General features: G+C 36.7%; 2 protein-coding genes, 1 long non-coding RNA gene and 1 other non-coding gene across 11 annotated transcripts; 2 read left to right on the plus strand and 2 right to left on the minus strand.

The window, feature by feature from the left end:
* The first annotated feature begins 4,074 nt into the window (after positions 1 to 4,074).
* LOC126598835 (uncharacterized) lies at positions 4,075 to 9,701 on the plus strand. 7 transcript variants are annotated; one of them, XR_007614990.1, is made up of 7 exons: positions 4,075 to 4,349; positions 5,081 to 5,319; positions 5,691 to 6,602; positions 7,785 to 8,018; positions 8,112 to 8,300; positions 8,391 to 8,449; positions 9,163 to 9,701. XR_007614990.1 is itself a non-coding variant. In XM_050265195.1 (4 exons), exons 2-4 carry the CDS (start codon positions 5,158 to 5,160, stop codon positions 9,265 to 9,267), a joined length of 327 nt encoding a protein of 108 aa, XP_050121152.1. In that variant the 5' UTR covers positions 4,075 to 4,349; positions 5,081 to 5,157; the 3' UTR covers positions 9,268 to 9,701. The 7 variants fall into 7 exon arrangements, 2 of the variants coding, with proteins under 2 accessions (XP_050121152.1, XP_050121151.1); XR_007614988.1 differs by having other exon boundaries at positions 5,691 to 6,103; positions 6,464 to 8,018; XR_007614989.1 differs by having other exon boundaries at positions 5,691 to 5,750; positions 6,464 to 8,018.
* Positions 9,702 to 13,926: 4,225 nt separating this feature from the next.
* Positions 13,927 to 15,204, plus strand: LOC126600397 (uncharacterized). Its single transcript, XR_007615437.1, has 2 exons — positions 13,927 to 14,567; positions 14,727 to 15,204. It is a non-coding gene; the product is annotated as an uncharacterized LOC126600397 (long non-coding RNA).
* Positions 15,205 to 16,775: 1,571 nt separating this feature from the next.
* LOC126599906 (protein KINESIN LIGHT CHAIN-RELATED 3-like) lies at positions 16,776 to 20,685 on the minus strand. 2 transcript variants are annotated; one of them, XM_050266373.1, is made up of 3 exons: positions 20,344 to 20,685; positions 17,616 to 19,621; positions 16,776 to 17,277 (listed from the first exon to the last, which is right to left on the minus strand). In XM_050266373.1, the coding sequence occupies exons 2-3, from the start codon at positions 19,592 to 19,594 to the stop codon at positions 17,064 to 17,066; spliced, it is 2,193 nt and encodes a 730-aa protein (XP_050122330.1). In that variant the 5' UTR covers positions 19,595 to 19,621; positions 20,344 to 20,685; the 3' UTR covers positions 16,776 to 17,063. The 2 variants fall into 2 exon arrangements, with proteins under 2 accessions (XP_050122330.1, XP_050122329.1); XM_050266372.1 differs by having other exon boundaries at positions 17,616 to 19,639.
* Positions 20,686 to 23,749: 3,064 nt separating this feature from the next.
* Positions 23,750 to 23,829, minus strand: TRNAL-UAG (transfer RNA leucine (anticodon UAG)). Its single transcript has one exon. It is a non-coding gene; the product is annotated as a tRNA-Leu (tRNA).
* Between the last annotated feature and the right edge of the window lie 156 nt (positions 23,830 to 23,985).

Raw genomic sequence — 23,985 nt, forward strand, 5'->3', positions numbered from 1 at the left:
GTAGATAATTGATGCACAAATGACCTATTTTATTCTGACAGGTGACTGGTAGACGCATAATTACTTAACGGGTATAACACACTAGACTCAAGGTTAGGCTTACTCATCGAATACCTAGTTTTGCATTTAAGGTCAGCTTCATGAGTAAGTTTAGGAATACCTCGATTGACACGATCAGGGAGATGACGTGGTGGTGGTGCATCCGGGATCGAAGACGATTGATTATGGTTATTGGGACTCGAGATCGACTGCGAGATAGCTGGCAACATAGGGTTATCCGGTGGTGAGGAACCTGGCAGTGAGCTATCAGGCAATGAGTTATCTGGCGATGTCGACTCGTCCCTTTCAAGGTTTTTAACATTGTTTCCATGTGAATGATCACCACTTGTCTCCAAGACATTACCACTTAGTTCCAATTCATTCACATCATTATTTTCGTGTGAATGATCACCACTTATTTCCAAATCATTCACACTATCTATATCTGGAATAGTATAATCAAGAGTTTGAACTTCGGTCTGATTCGCCCCCTGAAGTGAAGACTCGGGATTGGCAATGTACATAGCATTCTCATGAAATGCAACATCCACAGTGACAAACAATTTTTTCGTCGGAGGGTGATAACAACGACACCCCTTTTGATTTGAGGCATATCACATAAACACACACTGTAAGGCCCGAGGTTCAAGCTTACTTCGCAGCTGTTTATAAAGATGAACAAAGGCCACACAGCCAAACACATGAGGTGGAAGATTAGGAACTGTCGGACCATCAACATATGAAGAGAGAGCATGGAGCGGTGTCTGAAAGTCGACTGATCGGGATTGAACACGATTCATGAGATACGCAACTGAGGTGAAAACTTCTCCCCAAAAAGATAACGGGAGACGCGCCTCGAGCAAAGAGGCACGAACAACTTCTAGAAGCTGACGATTCTTATGTTCTGCAACACCATTTTGTTGTGGAGTATATGGACATGTAGTCTGATGAATAATACCATGATGATCAAGAAAGGCAGGAAGTTCAGAGTTTACATATTCGTCGCCATTGTCACTCCTAAGAACCTGTATTTGTGACTGATATTGTACTTGTACCATTTTGTAAAACCGCTGAAATAAAGACGTAACTTCACTTTTGGACTTCATCAGACAAACCCAAGTCATACGTGTGCAATCATTAATAAAAGTAACAAACTAATGAGCACCACCAAGTGTAGCAATTTTAGATGGTCCCCAAACATCAGAATGAATTATCATAAACGGGATTGAACTTTTATTCAAACTAGGTGGAAACGAAGTACAATGACTTTTAGCCATTTCACAAACACCACATTTAAAGCTAGAAATGTCATGCTTAACAAATAAGCTAGGAAACAACCTTCGTTAATAGCCGAAAGAAGCATGTCCAAGTCGACGATGCCACAACCAAACCTCTGAAGTTTTATCCCTCTCCCTATGAGATCCTTCCACAGCAAGAACTTGAGTCAAATTTCCAGAACTGTTTGATGTCAGCTTCAAGTAGTAGAGCTTTCCCCTCTGAATACCATAACCAATCATCTTACAAGTCCAAATGTCCTTAAAAACACAAAAAGAAGGCCAAAAAATAACAAAGCAATGTAGGGCGACAGTTATTTGAGCAAAATATAATAAATTATAGTCAATGGAAGGAACAACAAGTACGGAGTCAAGATTCATGGTATCAGAGAGAGATACATCACCTTCCCCAATAATGGGGACAACACTAACTATAGTATTGGTGGATGGTTTTAGGGTTTGTACCTGTCTAGAATCACAAGTCATATGTTTAGTAACACCAGAATCAATTATCCATATACTATTCATAACAGTTGCAGAAACGTTGAAAGCCTTACCATCATTACCTGTATGTTCAGAATGTACCTTAGTTTTAGCAATCAATACACGTGACTTATTAAACCGGGGATCACGAGTCTTGTCCCAATTAACAGGATAGCCAATAAGTTCGAAACAACGATCTTTTGAAAGCCCTTTCAAACTACAGTGAGAGCACTTGTTGGGTGGACGGTACAACGAACCAAGAGTCGGAATATCTTCCTTTAGTTGGATCTCATCGCAAGCCATTAAATTGTAGAGTAAAGAAAAGTGAATGGTGTGGCTTCAAGTGAAAGGTGGGACAACCTTCCACGTTGCAAAAAGAAAAAAACTGCAAGAAACTTGGAGAAAGTCTCGAATGCAATATTGTGGGCCAAAAACTCAAAGCTCAAAGAAACTCGTTTTGTTTCATATCTTTTTCTATTTTTTTCCTTTTCCTTTTCCTATTTTTTTCTTCCTTTCTTTCTCTTTGGGGCTTTCGAAACAAGCGCAGATGCAGATAGGATGAGATGCAGCAGCGGGTTCAACTTCAATTGTAGAATGCAGCGGCATGTGCGAATTTAGATCAAGATGGTGACGTGGTTCAAATTGATTTCAATCAGATTAGTTTGTGCAGCAATGATTTCAGGCGAGGTGTTCCCATCGATTCAGCAGTAGAAGCAGCGAATCGACAACTGGGTTGGTGTCGGTATTGCAGCAGCGATGATTCGATGTCGGTTCGTGAGCTACGGGGCACACAAGCTTCGATCTGGGCATGATGCAGCAGTGGATCATGATGGATACGGGATCGGCGTGGTGGACTCGGGTCAGCAACGACGGCGTCGCTCGTTGGTCGGACGGCGCAACACAACTGGTGCGCGGTTTCTTGGTTTTTTTCTTTTCCTTAACCTAGGCTCTGGTGCCAAGAAGAAAATGCTTTGAATTGGTATATATTCTTCTCAATAAAAGGTACTTATAGGTGTACAACCCTAACATAAATGGAAAGAGAACTAATTACAAGTGATTACATGAGAATACATGGGATTACATATCAATTAGGGATCCTACCTAAAATACAAAAGTCAACAATATACTCTTGTCTAGGTGGGAAATGATGGTTCAAAGTTGAGAACTTTAGCAAATACCAACATTAAGATTTGATAATCGACTAAACCTTGATCTAGTAGAGCTTCTCTTTTCAATATCGAAATATGTCCCAAATACAAACATCACCTCTTAATTAATTAAATATTAGACTAAATATATTAATTAGTTTATTAACAATTTAGGATGCATTTCCCTTTTTAATGTTAAATGAACATAAGTCATTTGCACATTGCCATTATTTTGGTGTTACGTTAAGAAACGACTTGTCGTTTATCAAACAAAAACAAAAACAAAAAACACAAAAAAACAAAAAATAAAATTACTTTCTGCTATGTTAAGAAACGAGCTTGTCGTTTCAAACTAGTGTTTTAAAAATTGGCCTAGACATTAGGTGATAGCTAGCTGCTGGGATTAAACTCTAGTCGGTAGAAAATCGGGGGAAGGGATTAGGCGGGCGCTGAGGCAGTCTAGGCGGCGCTTGGGAAGTCTAGGCGGGCGACTTGATAATCTAGGCGGTTTGACAGTTTCGATTCATTTTTCTGTTTTTTAAGTGAGGAAGGAGAAATGTAGAGCTATATGGGTTATGAACTCTAGCAAAGAAGATGAGAGGAAGAAGACTCTTCGATTCTCACTCCACGTGACCATTATCAGGTCTCAGTGTTCCATATTTAATATATTTTGAAGTGCCGTCATATTAAAATTAGACACCTAGCAATCATATTTGACTGATATGTATAAAGAATGAGCATGAATGTGCCCCACATCCCTCCCTTCCTTTTTTTTATTTAATTATTTTAAATTGCTGATTAAATATTTTATTTTATTTTATTTTTTGGTCAAAATACTTTGTTTTTTTTTTTTTGAAGAAGAAGAAGAAATACTTTGTTTTCAAAGATTAAATGATTTCTACACCATATATTTGGCACCTTTATTTCTCTTTAAATGCACTATAAATTCATATGATCTTGGAAAAAGATATCCTAAAATACAAAGATTTGTATCATTTGAAATTTTATCTCATTCCATCAAATTAACCAAAGTATTAAAGATTTATTGTAAATTTGCTCAAATCCGCCTAGGCACTAAGCCCCATCTCGCCGCCCGACTAGCGCCTAGCATCTTTTAGAACCATGTTTCAAACAGACAACAACAGTCTCAACTCAAGGGTTAGGGTTCTGTAGTACAAATTACGTACAAATTCCGAACTTGCCCCACTCTTTCCTTCCCTCCCTATCGCTAAAGTACAAGGTGAAGTTGTTGCTTCTTCTTCTTCTTATTCTCCATTCTCTTATTCACCATAGCTACAAAGGTCAAGGTCGAATCAGTGAATTGGTATATTATCACACAACCTCACTCCAAAATGGTTGCTTCCCACCCTCAACAAGATGAGGTATTGCTGAAGGCTGGGCAAAGGTATTGCTTACTAATTTTCTAAGTTTTTTACATTACATGTTTATATCTTATGATGGGTTTGTGGAGAAGGAGGCAGATGAGGATGATAAGGAGGATGATGATGAGGAGGTTAATGATGAGGTGGAGGAAAATGAGAAGGATGATGAGCATGATAAGGAGGATGAGCTTAGTTAATTAAATATTAGACTAAATAAATTAGTTAATTAACAATTTAGGATCCATTTCCCTTTTTAATGTTAAATGAACATAAGTGATGAGGAGGATGATGAGGAGGTGGAGGAGGAGAAGGATGACGATGGGGAAAGTGATGAGGATGATGAGGACGAGGATGATGATGGGGAAAGTGATGAGGATGATGAGGACGAGGATGATGATGATGATGATGAGCTTAGTTAATTAAATATTAGACTAAATATATTAGTTAATTAACAATTCAGGATGCATTTCACTTTTTTAATGTTAAATGAATATAAGTGATAAGGAGGTGGAGAAGGAGGATGACGATAGGGAAGGTGATAAGGATGATAAGGATGAGGATGAGGATGATGAGGAGAATGAGAATGATGAGTAGGAGTAGGAAGTTGAAAAGGATGAGAGAGAAAGAGAAAACATGGGGATTTATGCGATTGGTGGTCCAAATGGTTATCTAGCCTAGAGGCAAGAGTTTGAGTTTGGTTTGGGATCTTGCATGTTTATGGGTACCCTGTGTAAGCTTAATCTTGTTTGTGTAGGTCAAGCAAGATCCACAATATGTTGAGGTCCTTGGTCTTCATCATTTGGAAGATGCATAGTTGATGTTGTTGTTGAAATGATCAACAGGGGTGCTTATTTTGAGCTGTTGGTTCAAACCACAAAGACATGGAGAATTCCCTTCTCACTCTCTTGTGTCACATGTCCGCCACTTTGTGCACCCTACGGAGATGAAGCACTTCTACTAATGAAGCAGAACATAATACAAAATGATGTTAAGGTTAAATCCTATATATTTAATTAGCAAACATCTATAAGTTTTCACTTGGAATTGTTCATGCTTTGATATATAAAATTTGTGTCTTTAATACAGATTGAATTGGAAAGTCATCAAAAAGTTGGAGGTTTTGTGGGATCTTTATAGGAGTCAGATAAAAATATAAAGGTTGTCCTCCTTAAAAACGGTCTTGCAAAACTTTGAAATACCTCTGTCTTTACTAGGGTTGCAACTTACAACGACCTTGTACGAGCTCAAGAAACTGCAAAAACAAAAAAGCTGAATATATGTGAAGTTGCATGCATACCTACACTATTTAAACATGTACTCCCTTTGAACCAATTTTGCTAATAATATGCATTTTGCCATTGTAGATTTGGAATACTCATGTTGAACGACCAATCGGCAACACCAAACAGAAAAAAGAGCTAAAGGTCATTTGCATTAACTAATTGCATGAATTAATACCCTTCTAATATTGTAAAATGCCGTGTTCTTTATTTTTCAGTTATTGGTCACAAAAGTTTTGGGTCGTGGTAGATTTTATGTCAAGAACGTCGGGGATTAGACTGGACTTGTTCAATTATGTAGCTTAGCATATATTATGGTCCCTAGTTTGATGGAAGCGGACAAGTATTTGAGTGAGCAAATACTAAAGAAGGAATTTTCTGCCATAATTATGTTGCTGGACTCTAAGGGTGAGATGATTAACTGTGATGAACTTGGAGGGTTAGTATTTCTTGTAGGTGCAAATTCTTAAACGAGTATCAACGCTACCATGGTTCAGGTTTGATTCATAACCGTCTTCTTTAGTCCTAGTATTTTGAAAACTTGTGTCTCTTTATTAAATCATTAAGTGCCTTGACCTTATTGACATTGAAAGTTAGTATTGGTGAAACATCACCATTATTGTATTTCAGTTGTTTAGTTGAGGAGTCTGGTGTGATATTAGCGTAACTTGGGTACTGTTGCGAGCTCAGGGACTACTTAGTATCCATGTATATCGGATACCTCGTAGACGAAATTCACGTATTAATTTGGCTCTTAGGTTTGGTCTAGCTTGCAAATCTTCTGTGTTAAAAGTAGTTTCGTGCAACATGTCTGTGAATAACTTCCCTTGCCATTTTTTAATGTGTGAAATTTTCAGGAAGGCTTTGGTGAAGTATGGGAAAAGCAGATAGATGACAGTGAACAAAAGAAGAAAGCACTTGGGGAGTTACAGAAGTAGCAAGAAGAAGCACGAGAAAAATGAAGGGGATTTGGCACTAACTATTAAGTTTAAGGGTGTAAGATATAATTTTGTGTATATCTGCCATAGCTTTAAGCTTTGTGCTTTGCCATAGCTTTAATTAACAGTTTAGGATGCATTTCCCATTTTAATGTTAAATGAACATAAGTGACGAGGAGGACGAGGAGGATGATGATGAGGTGGAGGAAAATGAGGAGGATGATGAGGAGGATGAGCTTAGTTAATTAAATATTAGACTAAATATATTAGTTAATTACCAATTTAGGATGCATGTCCCTTTTTAATGTTAAATGAACTTAAGTGATGAGGAGGATGATGAGGTGGTGGAAGAGGATGATAAGGAGGTGAAGCAGGAGGATGACGATGGGGAAAGTGATGAGGATGATGATAACGAGGATGATGAGGAGGATGAGCTTAGTTAATTAAATATTAGACTAAATATATTAGTTAATTAACAATTTAGGATGCATTTCCCTTTTAATGTTAAAGGAACATAAGTGATGATAAGGAGGTGGAAGAGGAGGATGAGGATGATGAGGAGGAGGATGATGAGGATGATGGGGATGAGGATGAGGATGATTAGGAGAATGAGAATGATGAGTGAAAGTAGGAGGAGGGTGAGGATGATGAGAGAAAGAGAGAGAAAACATGGGGATTTATTGTAAGATTAGATTAATACATAACTGATTCACTGAAACCAAATAACCACTAACCTGAAGAAACCATGTAGGCTAGAACGCGATCGAGATAGGCTTCTTCTGCAACTCGTCAATCTCAGAATGCAATGGCTCAATGCTATGGGGCGTGAGGCTCTTTTATTGCGTATCAATTGAGAGTGCAGGGACCCTATATTTATACCTTATGCAATGGTGTTCAACTAGGAGACTTCCCATAATGTTAGTCCTAATTGAACTCAACCTTATCATGCAATCCCAAGTATCCATATCAGCTAATATAACATTAGTATAGTTTATCAGGATTGTTTAGCTACATTCCTTATCGTACACACCTTTTGGTAGCTTACAAACAAAGTCATACTCGAACTCTATAACCTCAAACCTTAGATACACGTATTAACAAGTGTGCAGCTCTCATGAGACTTACATTTATGCGATTGGTGGTCCAAATGATTATTTGGCCTAAAGGCAAGAGTTTGATTTTGGTTTGGCATCTTGCATGTTTATGGGTACCCTTTGTAAGCTTACTCATGTTTGTGCAGGTCAAGCAAGATCCACAATATGTTGAGGTCTTTGGTCTTCATCATAAATGCATAGTTGATATTGTTGTCGAAATGGTCAAGAGGGGTGATTATTTTGAGTTGTTGGTTCAAACCACAAAGACATGGTGAAATCCCTTCTCACTCTCTTGTGTCACATGTCCGCCACTTTGTGCACCTTATGGAGATGAAGCACTTCTACTAATGAAGCAGAACATAATGCAGAAAAATGTTAAGGTTAAATCCCATATATTTAATCAGCAAACATCTATAAGTTTTCACTTGGAATTGTTCATGCTTTGATATATAAAATTTGTGTCTTTAATACAGATTGAATTGGAAAGTCATCAAAAAGTTGGAGGTTTTGTGGGATCTTTATGGGAGTCGGATAAAAATATGGAGGTTGTCCTCCTTGAAAATGGCCTTGCAAAACTTTGAAATACCTCTGTCTTTACTAGGGTTGCAACTTACAACTACCTTGTACGAGCTCAAGAAACTACAAAAACAAAAAAGTTGAATGTATGTGAAGTAGCATGCATAACCTACACTATTTAAACATGTCTTCCCTTTGAACCAATTTTGCTAATAATATGCATTTTACCATTGTAGATTTGGAAGACTCATGTTGAACGACCAGTCGGCAACACCAAACAGAAAAAGAGCTAAAGGTCATTTGCATTAACTAATTGCATGAATTAATACCCTTCTAATATTGTAAAATGTCGTGTTCTTTATTTTTCAGTTATTGGTCACAAAAGTTTTGGGCCGTGGTAGATTTTATGTCAAGAACGTCGGGGATTAGACTGGACTTGTTCAATTATGTAGCTTAGCATATATTATGGTCCCTAGTTTGATGGAAGCGGACAAGTATTTGAGTGAGCAAATACTAAAGAAGGAATTTTCTGCCATAATTATGTTGCTGGACTCTGAGGGTGAGATGATTAACTGTGATGAACTTGGAGGGTTAGTATTTCTTGTAGGTGCAAATTCTTAAACGAGTATCAACGCTACCATGGTTCAAGTTTGATTCATAACCGTCTTCTTTAGTCCTAGTATTTTGAAAACTTGTGTCTCTTTATTAAATCATTAAGTGCCTTGACCTTATTGACATTGAAAGTTAGTATTGGTGAAACATCACCATTATTGTATTTCAGTTGTTTAGTTGAGGAGTCTGGTGTGATATTAGTGTAACTTGGGTACTGTTGCGAGCTCAGGGACTACTTAGTATCCATGTATATCGGATACCTCGTAGACGAAATTCACGTATTAATTTGGCTCTTAGGTTTGGTCTAGCTTGCAAATCTTCTGTGTTAAAAGTAGTTTCGTGCAACATGTCTATGAATAACTTCCCTTGCCATTTTTTAATGTGTGAAATTTTCAGGAAGGCTTTGGTGAAGTATGGGAAAAGCAGATAGATGACAGTGAACGAAAGAAGAAAGCACTTGGGGAGTTACAGAAGTTGCAAGAAGAAGCACGAGAAAAATGAAGGGGATTTGGCACTAACTATTAAGTTTAAGGGTGTAAGATATAATTTTGTGTATATCTGCCATAGCTTTAACCTTTGTTCTTTGCCATAGCTTTAATTAACAATTTAGGATGCATTTCCCTTGTTAATGTTAAATGAACATAAGTGATGAGGAGGATGATGAAGAGGTGGATGAAGATGAGGAGGATGACGATGGGGAAAATGATGAGGATGATGATGAGGATGAGGATGAGGATGAGGATGATGAGGATGATGAGGATGATGAGGAGGAGGAGAATGAGGATGATGAGGAGAATGAGAATGATGAGCAGGAGTAAGAGGAAGGTGAAGAGGATGAGTGAGATAGAGAAAACATGGGGATTTATGTGATTGGTGATCCAAATGGTTATCTGGCCTAGAGGCAAGAGTTTGAGTTTGGTTTGACATATTGCAGGTTTATGGGTACCCTACGTAAGCTTAATCTTGTTTGTGCAGGTCAAGCAAGATCCATAATATGTTGAGGTCTTTTGTTGTGGGTAGACAAAAAACATAAAACGATGCTTAGATTTTGGGTCGATTTGTGTAATCATGGTTTTCAACCCCTATATAACTTCCTTGGTCGACATCTCTCTTTCACTCTCTCGAACATTTTTCAGTGCATTAAAATTGTTTGAGAGATTGAAAAGGAAGACCTTGACTAAGGAAGGCATATAGAGGTGAACCCATAATCACACAAACTAGACCAAAATCTGAAGCACGTTTCATGTCTGTTTCATCCCACATCCACTTAATTCAAACCACACATAGCTTCCCTTCCTAACCTCGAAAACAAAATAACAATTATGATTGACATCCAAAATTCAAAAGTTAATTATAAGCAAAGACATTTACCTTGGGAGGGTTGGGGGCACCCATTCCAATACAAGGTACATTATCTTGGAAAATGATCATCCCCGGATCCTTTTTCTAAGGATTCGGGAAATCCCGTGATCGTGTTGTACATCGTGCGGTCAAAAATTATTTTAAATTTTAAATTTAAAAATTAAATATAAATAATACTTAACAAAAATTGACCGAACAATATACAATGAACAAACACTATCACTGGATCCCCCGAATCCCCATGAAAATGATCCAGCGAGAATCATTTTCCCATTATCTCATTGCTTCTTAGCCCACATTTGGATAGTGTTGACCATCTGGTGCCATGGTCAACTCAACATCACAAATGAGGCTATCCACATAAGCCATGGTCGAATATGCCCAACAAAAGTTAGTGTCACCTTGGTCCATCAAGGATGTCGTAAGACTTCCTTAATCTACCATGTTCAAATTCAAGAAGTTTGGGACTACCCACGGTCATGGTTTGGCATAAGAATTCAGCAAATTGAAGATGTGGACTCATTTTGTCTTGTATTGCGATTTATCTTGAATTTTATTTTTTGATGTAAATCTCGTTCAAACATATTCAGGGTAAAATTCTATCCCCGATGCCTTACGGCTTTGCCCTATCCCCAGATGATGTGTGACCGAATCGTTGAAGACTTGTGACCTACTAGTGTAACCTTTGTGGGTTTGGGTTGCACCAGGCCTGCCTTCTGGCAGCACGAGAGAAGGTCAGAGATATTAGATTTATTACGACAGTGTATACAGCCATATTCGGGTAGAAAGAGGAAGCAACTCAGTTAGGCCGCTCTGGTGTTTTAGGGTAAGCATTCCTTGGATAGCTGACCTTCGGCTAGCACCAGGGCACTCCCACTTGGTCAAAAGTGGGCCAGTTTTCCGCTGAAAGTCAATAGGGAAGTGTTTTTAGTATAGAATGGCTCAAGCATAGAAAATTCTTGCAAGAGAAACAAGTGTTAAACCATAGAAAATTCTTGCAAGAGAGACAAGTGTTTTTAGTATAGAATGGCTCAAGCAAGGTCGATCTCCTCAGGGACTGATATAAACAATTTACGAGTTTTGTGTATTTAACTTATTTAACTCTAAGAACTACACTAATTTGACGAAACTAAATACTACTGGATGTGACTTAAACAAATATCTAAAATGGGAATTGGCTTATAGGAATAGTGATCCAATTAAACAAAACAAGTAAATATATAAACTCAAGATAATACAAATAATTGAAGAAAATTAGATTGACAAGGTGCTAGAGTTCAACCTTTACCAACAACACTCCTACGAAGCTCTTCCAATTGCTTAAGTAATCGAAAACACATATGCTTTGAAGGTTGGGTTTTCCTTGTGTATGTTTTACTTGTGACATTCAAGTTAAAACGCATACCACTACATGCAATTTATCCATGACATTTGGATTAAATATAAACATGAATGATTCATTAATCTTGATGAAAATCCTTTTGTTATGATATTTACCTTAGGAGAAATTACAATCCTCAATCACAAGAAACATAACCAATTTTAATGTAACATTCGTTCAAAATTGCATCCAATGACTTTTCTAAGCATCCTAATGGTGATCAATCATCAAGACACATAGATAGTTTAATTTAGAGATTGAAAATATCAAAGCAAGCATGTAACAACACTTAAGCAATTGAAAGAGAAATCTACGTAATCATGTTGCGGCTCATTGCCTCACTCTAGCGAAAAGAAATTAGTTACACATAATTATTTGAATACATAAGAAATTATCCATGAAGAATCAAAGAAGGAAAACAACCCTTTTTACAAAACAAGCTCTCCGATCTTCTCCTCCTTTTCTGCTATGTTGCTCTCTACAACTCTCTACTCTGTAAGTCTAATGAGAGCTGCACACCTTTATTTTCTACTGCCATGAATACTCCTCTCCTGCTCCATTCTGTCCGTCCTCCCCTCTGTTTTCCCTTCCCTCCTTTCGTGTGTTGCCTTCAATTATTGCCTTCAACAAAAGGCAATAATTGCCAAAACCAACCAAAGCTACAAGTGGAAGACCAACCAAACTCCACTTCATAGTGGGCACCCCATGTTCTCCTCTTTTCTACCATCTTTTCTTTCCTCTTTCCGGAAATGTCGTGTGTTCCCTCCACACTTTTATTTTATTTTATTTCTTTCTTCTCTTTCTTTCCCACTTCGGTGTGCTCCTCCCTTCATCCTCACTCTCCCACTTTGCTTTCTGATTTCTTTTTCAAACACCACCTGTGGAGACAAGCTCCACTTCCAATTCTTTTGTTTGTTTTTATTATTTCATTTTCTCCTTTTTGCTTGAAATTGATTCTAAAGCAAATTTAACTGCACACTAACACAAGGTAAGGTAAAATGCAACCATTTTAACACAAAAACATCACAAAGACTTTAGAAATGGATGTTATAAATACATGAAATATATGAGTGATCAGACACGTACTGTTACTGTATATGTATGTAGCCCTGCTCAATTCCATTGTGATCTGTTTGATGCGTTTATTAAATGATTATCCCAAACTTTGTATCGTGACTATATAACATAATTCAACTTGCCCGCGTACTCCAAACTTCCCAAGTTTCGCCATTGTTGTACATTGACATATGGCATTGGATGTTTTATTCCCTCCAAAATCTATAGCCAATCGACCAGGTTGATATTCCCAACGTTTTTTTAAATACAACTATATTTTTACAAAGTGTTATGGCGAAGAATTTGGATGTGATGTCACACGTAATCATAAAGTTATCGTATGAACTAACTATACTAATTGTCAAATTCCTACTTATTAGTAATCACCTAATTAAGGTTGGTCCCTAAAATTAGACCTTCCAATCAAAATGGTTATGTAATAGAAAGTCCATCAATTTGGTCTCTGAAAATGGCTTCCGCAAACTTTTGAATCAGTGAATTTTTATTAGAATTAAAAAGATTTAGTCCTCTTGCTTGAATATTAAGGCGTAATTTGTAGTTCGTTCATTTCTTGATTGGTTGGTTTTTCTGTTGCATTAGTTTTGGATGCTGTACAATTGAGAAACTTAACTGTAGGTTGGAATAATTGAGGTGGAAAACACTTGCATCCCCATGTACTTTCGATTGAAGATCACTCTTATAATAAATCATTCTAACAGCTTACAAAAAAAAAATCATTCTAATTAGAGATTATTTAGTAATGTGTCAAATAAATCAACTGTGTAGGTACCAAATAGCATATTCATGATAAATTATTGATTTTGACACATTTGGATGATTAAACAAATCATCGATTTGAATGGTTTTTTGTAGGAATGATCTTTAAATGAAGACTAATAGATTGAACAGTTCCAATTATGAAATTTCTATTTTCCATGTTTCGAATACGTTATTTACAAGTAGGAGAATGAGATCCTCTCACCAAGAGGGATGCAAGATAAAACCCGTGAGAAAACGAAAAAACTGACTAAATTAACAAATAAAACCCAGCTCTAAGTATTCCCTAGCCAGGGAATGACTGACATCTATAGAAAAAGTAAAATTACATGTAGACAGTTGTGCATAAAATCAGGTAATAAAACTTTCATACTGACACACAACGCGTGAGTGGTCGAACAATGATGCAATAATGTGCATCATTGTTTGGGATTCGGAGAATAATGATTATTGGATGGTGGTGTAGGTGGCGGTGGATGTGGCATTTGTCATCGCAATTTATTTTAAATAGACGAAGGTTGCGTTGGCCAAATATAAGTTGCGTTGTAGTTTAATTATTAAGTTAATTTTTTAGTGAGCAAATTCAGACTCGAGTTACTTGGACCCATTTACATACTTTTTGAGTCTAGTAATTATATAGCTTCCAACTTTCCTAGGAATCATCAAATTGTATACCTTTTAGAGAAAATATTGCTTAATAAATTGGATTTTCGTTTGATGTTCCTTTAAATTTGATATCATTCTGAGACGACCTTGGATCCATGAAGGTTATGTTAATCCAATTGTACATATTGCCATTGGTGCTCTTGCTTTACTATTATGGCTAATTTGAAGTTCCTTTAATTTCTTGGTTGGTTGGTTTGTTTGTTCTGTTAATTTTCATGAGTTTAACATCTTATCATTTTTAACGTGAATTTCTGGTGGTCCCGATGCGACTTGATACTTTTATTTATGTTTAAACAGAAAGTTTATGATCCCACTTCCCCCTGTTTATATGATTGTGGAAAAATATTTACTTTCTCAATGATGCTTCAGTTACGTCAACTGTTTTGCAGACGAGGTTCTGGAATTCAAGTGTTCTGCAGTTGGCCAGCTACATCTTGTGTTTTGCAGACGAGGTTCTGGAATTCAAACCGTTAAACTAACAGATGAACGTAATGTTTAACATTCCCGTAATCATCACGTTGAAAGTAGATGAAACTGGATCATCTGCTGAGAAAACAAGGTGAAAGTTCCTTTTACTTTTGTGAGTTGGGGTGGAGGATGTGGGAGGGGGAAGTTGAGAGAGATCTCTCAGTTAAAAAACTTGAAAATTAAGCTGCATCTTAGGTAAATGCATTCGAGTTCGAAAACCGCTAATAAGTCTAGTTTGCTTCAACTGCAGGACAGTGTTGAGTGCACATTGTTGCTCCATGATAGGTGTTTCACAACCTCTATGGCACTTATCGACGCTTTCACAGTTGGAGTGGCTGGTGATGCTACATCCCAACCTGTGAGTTGAAGACATGTTTCTAAAGATCTAGCGCAGACATGGGTAGAGGAAGCACCTTGAATCTTTGGAACGTCGTCGGAAGCTGGCGGGCGTTTCACGACATGAAAATTTTGAAGGTCGTATTTGCTGAAATAGTTTTCCGAATTAGGTTCTTATGAGACTAGTTATCTAAAAATTCGTAAGAGCACGTCTGTCGGAAAATGTACAAATGACCTGCTCAATCCACGGGTCAAGTAGATCTTAAATCAGCTCTTTCAAACTAAGAAAAAGATGTCGAAGAAGATTATAGGGGATCGGACATGAAAAAACAATAGAAATAAAAGGCAATACATGATCAATACAAAAGCGAAGTTTGATTTCTTCTTGAAAAGGTATTTGTATTTTCAATTGAGATGGGATGATTCTTTAAATATAAAAAAATAATCATTAACATCAACGGTATATTGTATTCTGCGTAGACTAATAAATTCAAGAGAAATTATTATATTCTCTCTGTCAGAAAATATACAAATGACCTCCTCAACACTGTACATAAAACATGAAGATTGTATCTTTCTTGTTAGAGTAATGTTAAGGAGATCAAATTTTTTAAACCAAATTAGCAAACTAAATGATATGGTTGTAGATGATTGAATTATTAATTAAGTGTCGATTAACATGTTTGTTCCTTATTGGTGACACATCATTTGGTTTAAAAAATTTGATTTCCGTAGCATTACTCGTTATGTGAAATGCATTCTAATTCGTAAATAAATTATCAACCACGATTGTGAAGCAGGTTCTTTTGCCTTTGTCTTTTGCTGCCGAATATGTGAACCAGGTCGAAAAATGCAACCCAAAGAATGCAAGTTCTTGGTCACAAAATCAGAAATCGGAGAAAATATTATATATAACCGGTTGTATACAAGTCAAAATCAGAATGAACGAAATTAATACATATGTTGTATACAATAAATTATCAACCACCGAATATGTGAACCAGGTCGAAAGATGCAACCCAAAGAATGCAAGTTCTTGATCACAAAATCAGAAGTCGAAGAAAATATTAAATATAACTGGTTGTATACAAGTCAAAATCAGAATGAACGAAATTAATACATCTGTTGTATACAATAAGGAAAGTTTTCTCGATAAGCGGACTGTAACTTCGAACGATTGTAACGAGAAATTCTAGTAGGACCAGTACAGAGAGGATTGCCTGCTGAGAAAGGGGAGAGCAACATCCACACTGCCCCCACCAACATTAAATTTCAAATCTTGTCTAACCTGAACACTTGGGTTGGATGTAACACAACAGCAACTTAGATATATGCCCAATACCTAATTTCACAACAATTTTTATGTCAAATCCTTTCAAGATAGTTAATGGCATATAATATCACAAGTGTGGTGTGTATCCAGTACCCCCAATCCACAACAGTACAATTTGTACCCACCAAAATAATGTCAAGATCTCTCAGAAACAGAAGTTTCTCACTCCAAAAATGCAATGAAAATAAAGGTCCCCCAAACTTAACGACATAAATCACAGCTAGCTTCAGAGATAGAGAACATGTACACATCAGTATGAGTTGGAGTTTTAATGGTGGTTTTAGGTTCTCACAAATCTTATCACTTTATAATGTAAAACCTTAGCAGAATTGTCCAACTAGGTCACTGATATGGCATTCACAAAGAACAGCACCCGTCCAATGCACCTATCCAAGGCTCGTTGATATTCTAATACCAACCAGTCTTTTCTTTTGTGAGAGTGACGTGATCAATTATGTAATTAGACTGCTCTACTGAAATTTTCCTTCGTTACCGGATACTGAATCTTGAAAAACAAACCGTGACATTTCTTGACAACAAATCTAAATGGTCAAAAGCTTTTACATTATTGAACTATAATTAAGATTATAACTCTAACCCATAAGCTCCAATAATTGATACATCATGAGATATCCTAAATAATTAATTAATATTAAACAAATCTATAAATCTTTAACGTAGTAATACAAATTGTGATGATACAAAGTCATATAAACTTCAGCCAAATACAGTATATCATAAATTAATTATGTAACCAAAACCTCAGCCTGAGTTTATTTCAGTTCACCCTGCACAATAACAATCTTATCGGCAAAGCCAACGATCGCTTCTTCATTCTTCGGCTGTTCTATGTTTTGTCCCTCTTAAATACGTCCTATAGTACATCGTATTCATTTTCGTATTCATTTCTGACCATCCTTACAATACCGTAATTCCATCATTGTTTATACCGTGGGAATTGGAATCAAGGAGGTTCTCTAGTGATCTGGTTTTTCTGCTCCGATCTCTGCCTGCTTCTTTCAATAACTCAGCCAACCTTCTTTTCTCATCATCCACGTCGGGATTTGCTGTCCCAAGTTTCTCTTCCCTCATCTCAACAACGTACTCCAAGATTTCGATGGCATCCTCCAACCTGGGTTAATGATCACAACAATAATCAGAACAACATCAGAGAATCAACACATTTACTAAAAAAAAAATCTATCTTCCAAAAGAGCAACAAATCACAAAATTTCTACAGCTTATTAAGTTTTATTTTTTTATGTTTAATCGTCAAAACAACGGTCTTGTCAGGCTTTCAGTGCAAGAAAAGAACAGAAAACAGAACATGTGAAATAGGGAATATAAAAAAGTCACAACCAATTGAGCATTTGCAATGAGTACCAGGTGAAGAACGAAAGCATGCTTAATGAAAATTGAACATGACACATTGACACTAGTCGAAGGACAAATATAAAGATAAGAGCGTACCTTCCAGTTGCATCATAAGTGCCAGCAAGATTGCTATACACCCCGAGTGTGTCAGGGTGATACGGTCCGCATTCATGTTCCAAAATAGTCCTGGCTTCTTCGAAGAATTCTTGGGCCTCATTTATGGAATAACGTTGCACGCAAGCAAGCCCTATTTGGTTAAGAACAATCCCGAAAAAAGCAGTTTTCTTTTCTCCAGTTGCACGGAGCTTTGAAATGGCACTCTTGAAGGAGTCATAAGATTCAGAATAACTCCCCAGCATGTAGTACATGACACCCATTTGGGCTTCAATCCCGGCTATGGTGCTCTGTTGACCAGGGGCATCATTGTATATCCTTAATGCCTTCTGTAGCAACTTGACCGCCTGCTCAAGGTCATTCATCGATTCATAGATAGCAGAAACATCTGTGAGACCACTTGCCATCTCCTCAGGGGGGACTCCAGGCATGGGCTTTTCATAAATTCGAAGGGCATTCTCACAATATGATTTTGACTCTCGAATTTTCCCAGTCCTGTTATACAAATCAGCCAAGCGGATGAAGACTGAACCAACAGCTGGATGATTCTCTCCTTTGGTGGTCTTGAACACAGTGAGTGCCTTCTGATAAGCAAAAGCAGCTTCATCATACCGAGACAAGGACAAGTATGTGTCTCCAATGCTGCAATCAACAGAAGCCACCTCCACTTCCTGGCCATTTGCCACCATGGCCATGCTGGCTAACACAAGGTGCTCGAGAGCAGCTTCATGATCACCCTTCGTTTCACATATAAGACCCATCAATCTCCTATCTGCAGCCTCTTCCAGAGAAGATGGGGAACCATTCTCCTTATGACTGTCGAGAGCCATCTGGCAAAGCCTCTGAGCTTCATCAAATTGCAATGCTTGAACATGAGCTTCAGCCAAATACCGACAAGTCTCACCAACTCTTACATCTGTTTCTCCCAAAACTTGTTTCTGGATTTCCAATCCAGTTGAGTAATGCATAATTGAATTCTCAAGTTGGCCCAGCATAGCATAAGTATCACCCAACTGCATATGACCAGCAAATTTAGCAAGGGCATGATTTTGGCCTTCCTCAATAGCTGAAAGCTCAATTGAATGTTCGAGAACAGGAATTGCCTCATGATACTGGCCTAAGTTACAGTAAATTGCTGCCGTGACATGAAGGCACATTACCAGCTCTAAACAAGGTTTCCCATTTGCAAATAATTCAAATGATTTTCCAGCTCGAAGAGCTAATTCAAGAGCTTTCCGGGGATTATCCCCTGAGGAAATCAAATCTCTTGCTTGCTTAAGCAAAAATGGCCCAAGATCGGGATTATTTAACCCTGATTCAGCCAAATCCTCAGTTCCATTCTGCAACTTTGACCCTGCCACAGATGAATTCCTGCCTTTCTTCACGGGAGTGGGTCCCGGATGCTGTTTTTGGAAATTTTTATTGCTAGGAATTGGAGGTTTGTCAGGACTTCTTCCCTTCACAACTGATTTTGATGAAGTTTCAGTCTCGACCTGCAATTGAGCAACTTTCTTCGAGTTCCCTGAAGAAACGGATTTTGTACTTGCAGATTTAACCATCGTTCCTGATTTTCTATCTGAGGACAAACCTTTCTTAGAACTTGAATCACTACGAGAATCATACGCTGGCTTTTCTAGTACTTCCTCTTCCATTATCTCCACCTCTCTCATCTCTCCTCCAACAAGATGGCGTAACTCTGAATCAATCCTAGACTCATCACCATCCGATCGAAAACTACGCCTTGAAGGTGACTGATCAGAACTCTGCATATCACACACATTCTCATAAAGCTGCTCAATTGAGGTGTCAACCACCCCATCAACAGGATGATCAAGTCCTCTACTCCGGGGGCTTTGCTGATTCAGAGTACTCTTTGGGGATCCATTCAGAGCTGTATTTTCCTTACTTGGCGTGGAATTTTCATGTGATTCATTTACCACCTCCTCAACAATTCCAGGCATCGCTATGTACCCAAATCAACAAAACCTCTACACCAAATAAATTATCTGCAACAGATGTTTCATACAGAATAGGTAAAAAGAAAAACAAGACACAACTATCACAAACGGATCTCAATCAATCAAGCAGAAGATTTTAGCAGAATTCCAAATGCATACATACTGCACAAACCTACGGTTGCCATATATTGAAAAAATATTGACAAAAAGAAAATGCATCAGCAACATCACAAAATTCATTTCGGCCATTTTAGCAATCTGCTTTTGAAACTTTGTATGTTTCTCAATAAACCTAATGAGCAAATATCAAACAACATCCACAAAAGACATTAAAACATCATAAAATTCATGTTTCGGCGTTTTAGCAATTCACTTTTGAACTTTGTATGTTTCCCAACAAACCAAATAACAAGTAAAAACAACAAAAAATGAAAAACTTAGATTTACCCATCAAAGGAAACAATGAGAAATGACTAAAACACAAAAGAAGAATCAATCAACCCACATAAATGCAATATTACATACAAAACTCATATCACCACTGGAACATGCCAAAGATTAAAACCAATAAAATCAACTACTTTTCATATTATTGTTGATTAACATGAACCCATCAACGATAAAATATAGTTCTTTGCAGCTAACCTCTCAAATTAATTAAAAAAAACACCAAAAAATGGAAAATAAATAATGGGTTGTCTATTGAGCTGAAAATACAATACGCGGAAAGAAGAAATCGGAAAAATCCATACCTGAACAACCAATCGACCATGTCAAAAGGGCAGCAAATGGATTGAGCTATGTGGGTCTCAATAAAAATGCAATCTATACATACACACACATATATACGAGGTAATAGGGAAAAAATGTCAAATATTTTATCTTTTTATGGTGGGGGTTGGTTGGGATGAAGACGACAGGGTGGGAGGCGAAATGGGGAAATGCCTAAAGAAACAAAAGATGAAATCTTTTTGAGAAAAAAAATGGAAATTAATTGAGGGAAATGGTGGAAAGTTGCAGAGTTGGAATATCGAAGGGGAGAAAGAGAAGGCGAGACTTCTTCCGCACCCGCGCTTCCTGCTGGAACTCCCCGAAATGCCGATTTGTTTTGTTTTCTTTTACTGTCGTTTAACCCTGAAATCGCCACGTGGCGCTCTGATAGCGGTTTGTTTCCTCTTACTGTCATTTTTTGACTGTTTTTATTTTAACTTTATATTTTAGTTTTTGGGTGGGACGTAGGTTTTTTAATGGATAAAAGGTCATTAGTCTTGAAATTACTTTGCTTCTTCTCAACTTGATTATGAAGTGAATATTTCAATGTGTCGGGAACACAGTTTGGCATATCAAGTGTTATAATATAAGCGATTGAATTTTTATTAAAGTAATTAACTATTTTGTATTATGACGCTTAATTTACCGAACTGTATTTCCGGCATACTGAAAAATCTCTCATTCATCATGGTGATTGACATGCTGGCACAATAGGAGGAACCATTATAACTCTCCTAAATAGCAATTCCACAATTATATCCATCATACAATAATGAGTACCACCAAATTACGCTAAAATAGTCGTATGTCATGTTTGTTGTATCAAAAAATTCTGTATTAGACATCAATCAATTCAGATTGAGAGTTTGACAATTTGTCTAGGTTCATTTTTCTTTATGCCCAATGGTATGTGGACTCATTTGTGTGTATGTTAAGCTCGAAACTAATATAAAAATTTGATTTAACATATCTCGTATATTAATACATAACGTGTCAATGGTTAGTGAACAATAAAGTTTTATGTAACTCCATCTAGATAGAAACTTGAAAAATTGCCTAGTGTGGGAGGTGGTGGGTTTCACCTTATTGTTTGACATTAACTTGATCATGTGTTGAACGATTCACACTTTGGTTTGGACCATGATGGTCATGAATAGTGCATTGATGAAACACTAGTATAGCACATGAAGCAATAAATATAGGGACTTTTAACAAAACGCTTCCGGTATTGTTCACTTATAACGAAAAACCACATTTATACATTTTCCTGGTACTATTCACTATACCTTTAAAAATGGTTTTTCATTAAAAGGAAAGTTTTTTTGAACTTTTCGTTAGTTTTTCTATAAATATATGGTAAGCATTGAGCAAGGCCATAGCTTTAAGTAGGCTTCACTTTATATTAGAGTCAACAATTTCGATTTGAAAATGCGAATGTGACTTTCTATAAACTTTATGTCATTTCATGTTTATAAAAAATCTCACTTTAAAAGAGTCTCTTTAGTATTTCTCTTTAGATTTTCACTTGTGGATAATGATAAACTTCAACTTCGTCCCCACAAAGTTGAATCTAAAAGATGGATAAGTCTACAATGTACTGTTGTAATGGAGCACCAATGTATTTGACGGTTAAAAATACATGTTTGTATTTTTACTATTTTTAATTTATACATTTAAATATATGTGCATCTCATACACCAGTGTATTGTGGGAAAATTGTAATTGGATTGGTTGAAGTTATTGGATTCATTTGGTTGGAATCATTCAAAAGTATTACAATAATCTCGTGAAGTGACCAAATGGGAATTGATGAAGGTGCTTAGCTTTTGAAATAATCATTGGGGTAAACAAGTTTCACAAGGCTCTAGGTTGGATTGATGGAATATAATAAAAATGCTCCCACATGGGGACTAAGTACAATTTATCCCACTCATGGGTCAAAGTATCAACTTCCACTGGGGGTAGGGAGGTTCTAAGTCTCAGACCAAACGACCAATAATATGGGAACTTTAACGAAAAGCACTCGATACTGTTCATTTTAAAGAAAAATCACATTTTTATACTAAAAAGTCAATCCTGGTACTATTCACTTTACCATTTATTTTGTCTTTATTATTAAAACTCAAAGTTTTCAAGTCATTTTCATTAGTTTTCTTATAATATAAAGGGAATTTTAACGAAAAGCTCCCGCTACTCTTTACTTTAACGAAAAACCACATTTTAACACTAAAAAGTCAATTATGGTACTATTCACTTTATCCTTTATTTTGTCTTTATCGTTAAAATTGTTGATGAACGGATCTTCAAGGGTTTTTGGGCTTGATCTTGAAGAACTGTTGTTGAATGGATCTTCAAGGGCATTTGGGGCTTGATCTTGATAAACAGTGGATGAATGGATCTTCAAGGGCTTTTGGGTTTTATCTTGAAGAACGGTTGAATGTGTGGATTTGTTGATGTTGTTGATCCAAAGGGCTGTTAGGGCTTGATCTTAGGATGAACGGATGATGAACGATGAACGCTTTCTTCAAGGGTCGTCGGGGCTTGATCTTGAATTGGTGGAAGTTCCTTCAAAGAGTCGTTGGGGCTTGATCTTGAAGATTGGGTTGACGAAGAACGAATAGAGCTTTCTTGATCCTTCGGGATTTGCTTGGGAGCTTTGGAGTTTCAAAACTTCAAGGTTTTGGTGTGAGGTGAATTGGTTATCCATTCGTCCCCCCAAATGAATGTCTTGGCTTCCTATTTATAGAATTCCAAAACTTGATTTTTGGGTTTAAATAATCAGATGAAATAAATTATTTCTGCCAAGCGTTGACACCTGTCATGTTTGATGACTTTTCTGATGATTCTCGATTTTTTGTTGAGTCATATGCTATGTGTAAAATTTATGTGACACGTGAATGTTGAAATTCTAATTATTGATCAACATTTATTTCACTGAAATTTCGATGTCTATAGTATGCATTTGTTTTAACTTGCTTCAACTTGATCTTCTTCATGAAAATTGTGAGTTAATAGCAGAAAGATGAATATTGTTAGCTAATAGAATGTCTAACCTAACAAAAAAATGGATCCAATTTGTTAACAGAGTGTTTGTTTTAACTTCAACTCGATCTTCTTCATGAAAATTGTGAGTTAATAGCAAAAAGATGAATATTGTTAGCTAATAGAATATCTAACCTAACAAAAAAATGGATCCAATTTGTTAACAGAGCGTTTACACTTGAACCCAAGATTTTGTGATATTCATTATTCCCTCCTCTAATATGTTTGTATAAAAAATAGAAAGAAAAAAAATTGAATTTCTTACCTTGCCATTGTAATTTGTTAACTAAACTAATGAATAGTTCAAAAAGGACGAAGAAAAAAAATTAAAGAGAACAAAAAATCTGACGGCTGTGGGATTTGAACCCACGCCCTTTCGGACCAGAGCCTAAATCTGGCGCCTTAGACCACTCGGCCAAACCGTCACATGTTTCTTAAGGTCACAGAAGTTTATAAATACTAGTTTACCATACTATATTTTGGTTGTTAAGTTTTATTTTTATGTTTTTTTGTGTTTCACAAGCAGTTATTCTACACTTATTTTTACCTTCCACCTTTATTAATTTTTTGACATTGAACTT

Source organism: Malus sylvestris, chromosome 14 (genome assembly GCF_916048215.2).
Source record: "Malus sylvestris chromosome 14, drMalSylv7.2, whole genome shotgun sequence".
In the NCBI taxonomy this organism is placed as follows: domain Eukaryota; kingdom Viridiplantae; phylum Streptophyta; class Magnoliopsida; order Rosales; family Rosaceae; genus Malus; species Malus sylvestris.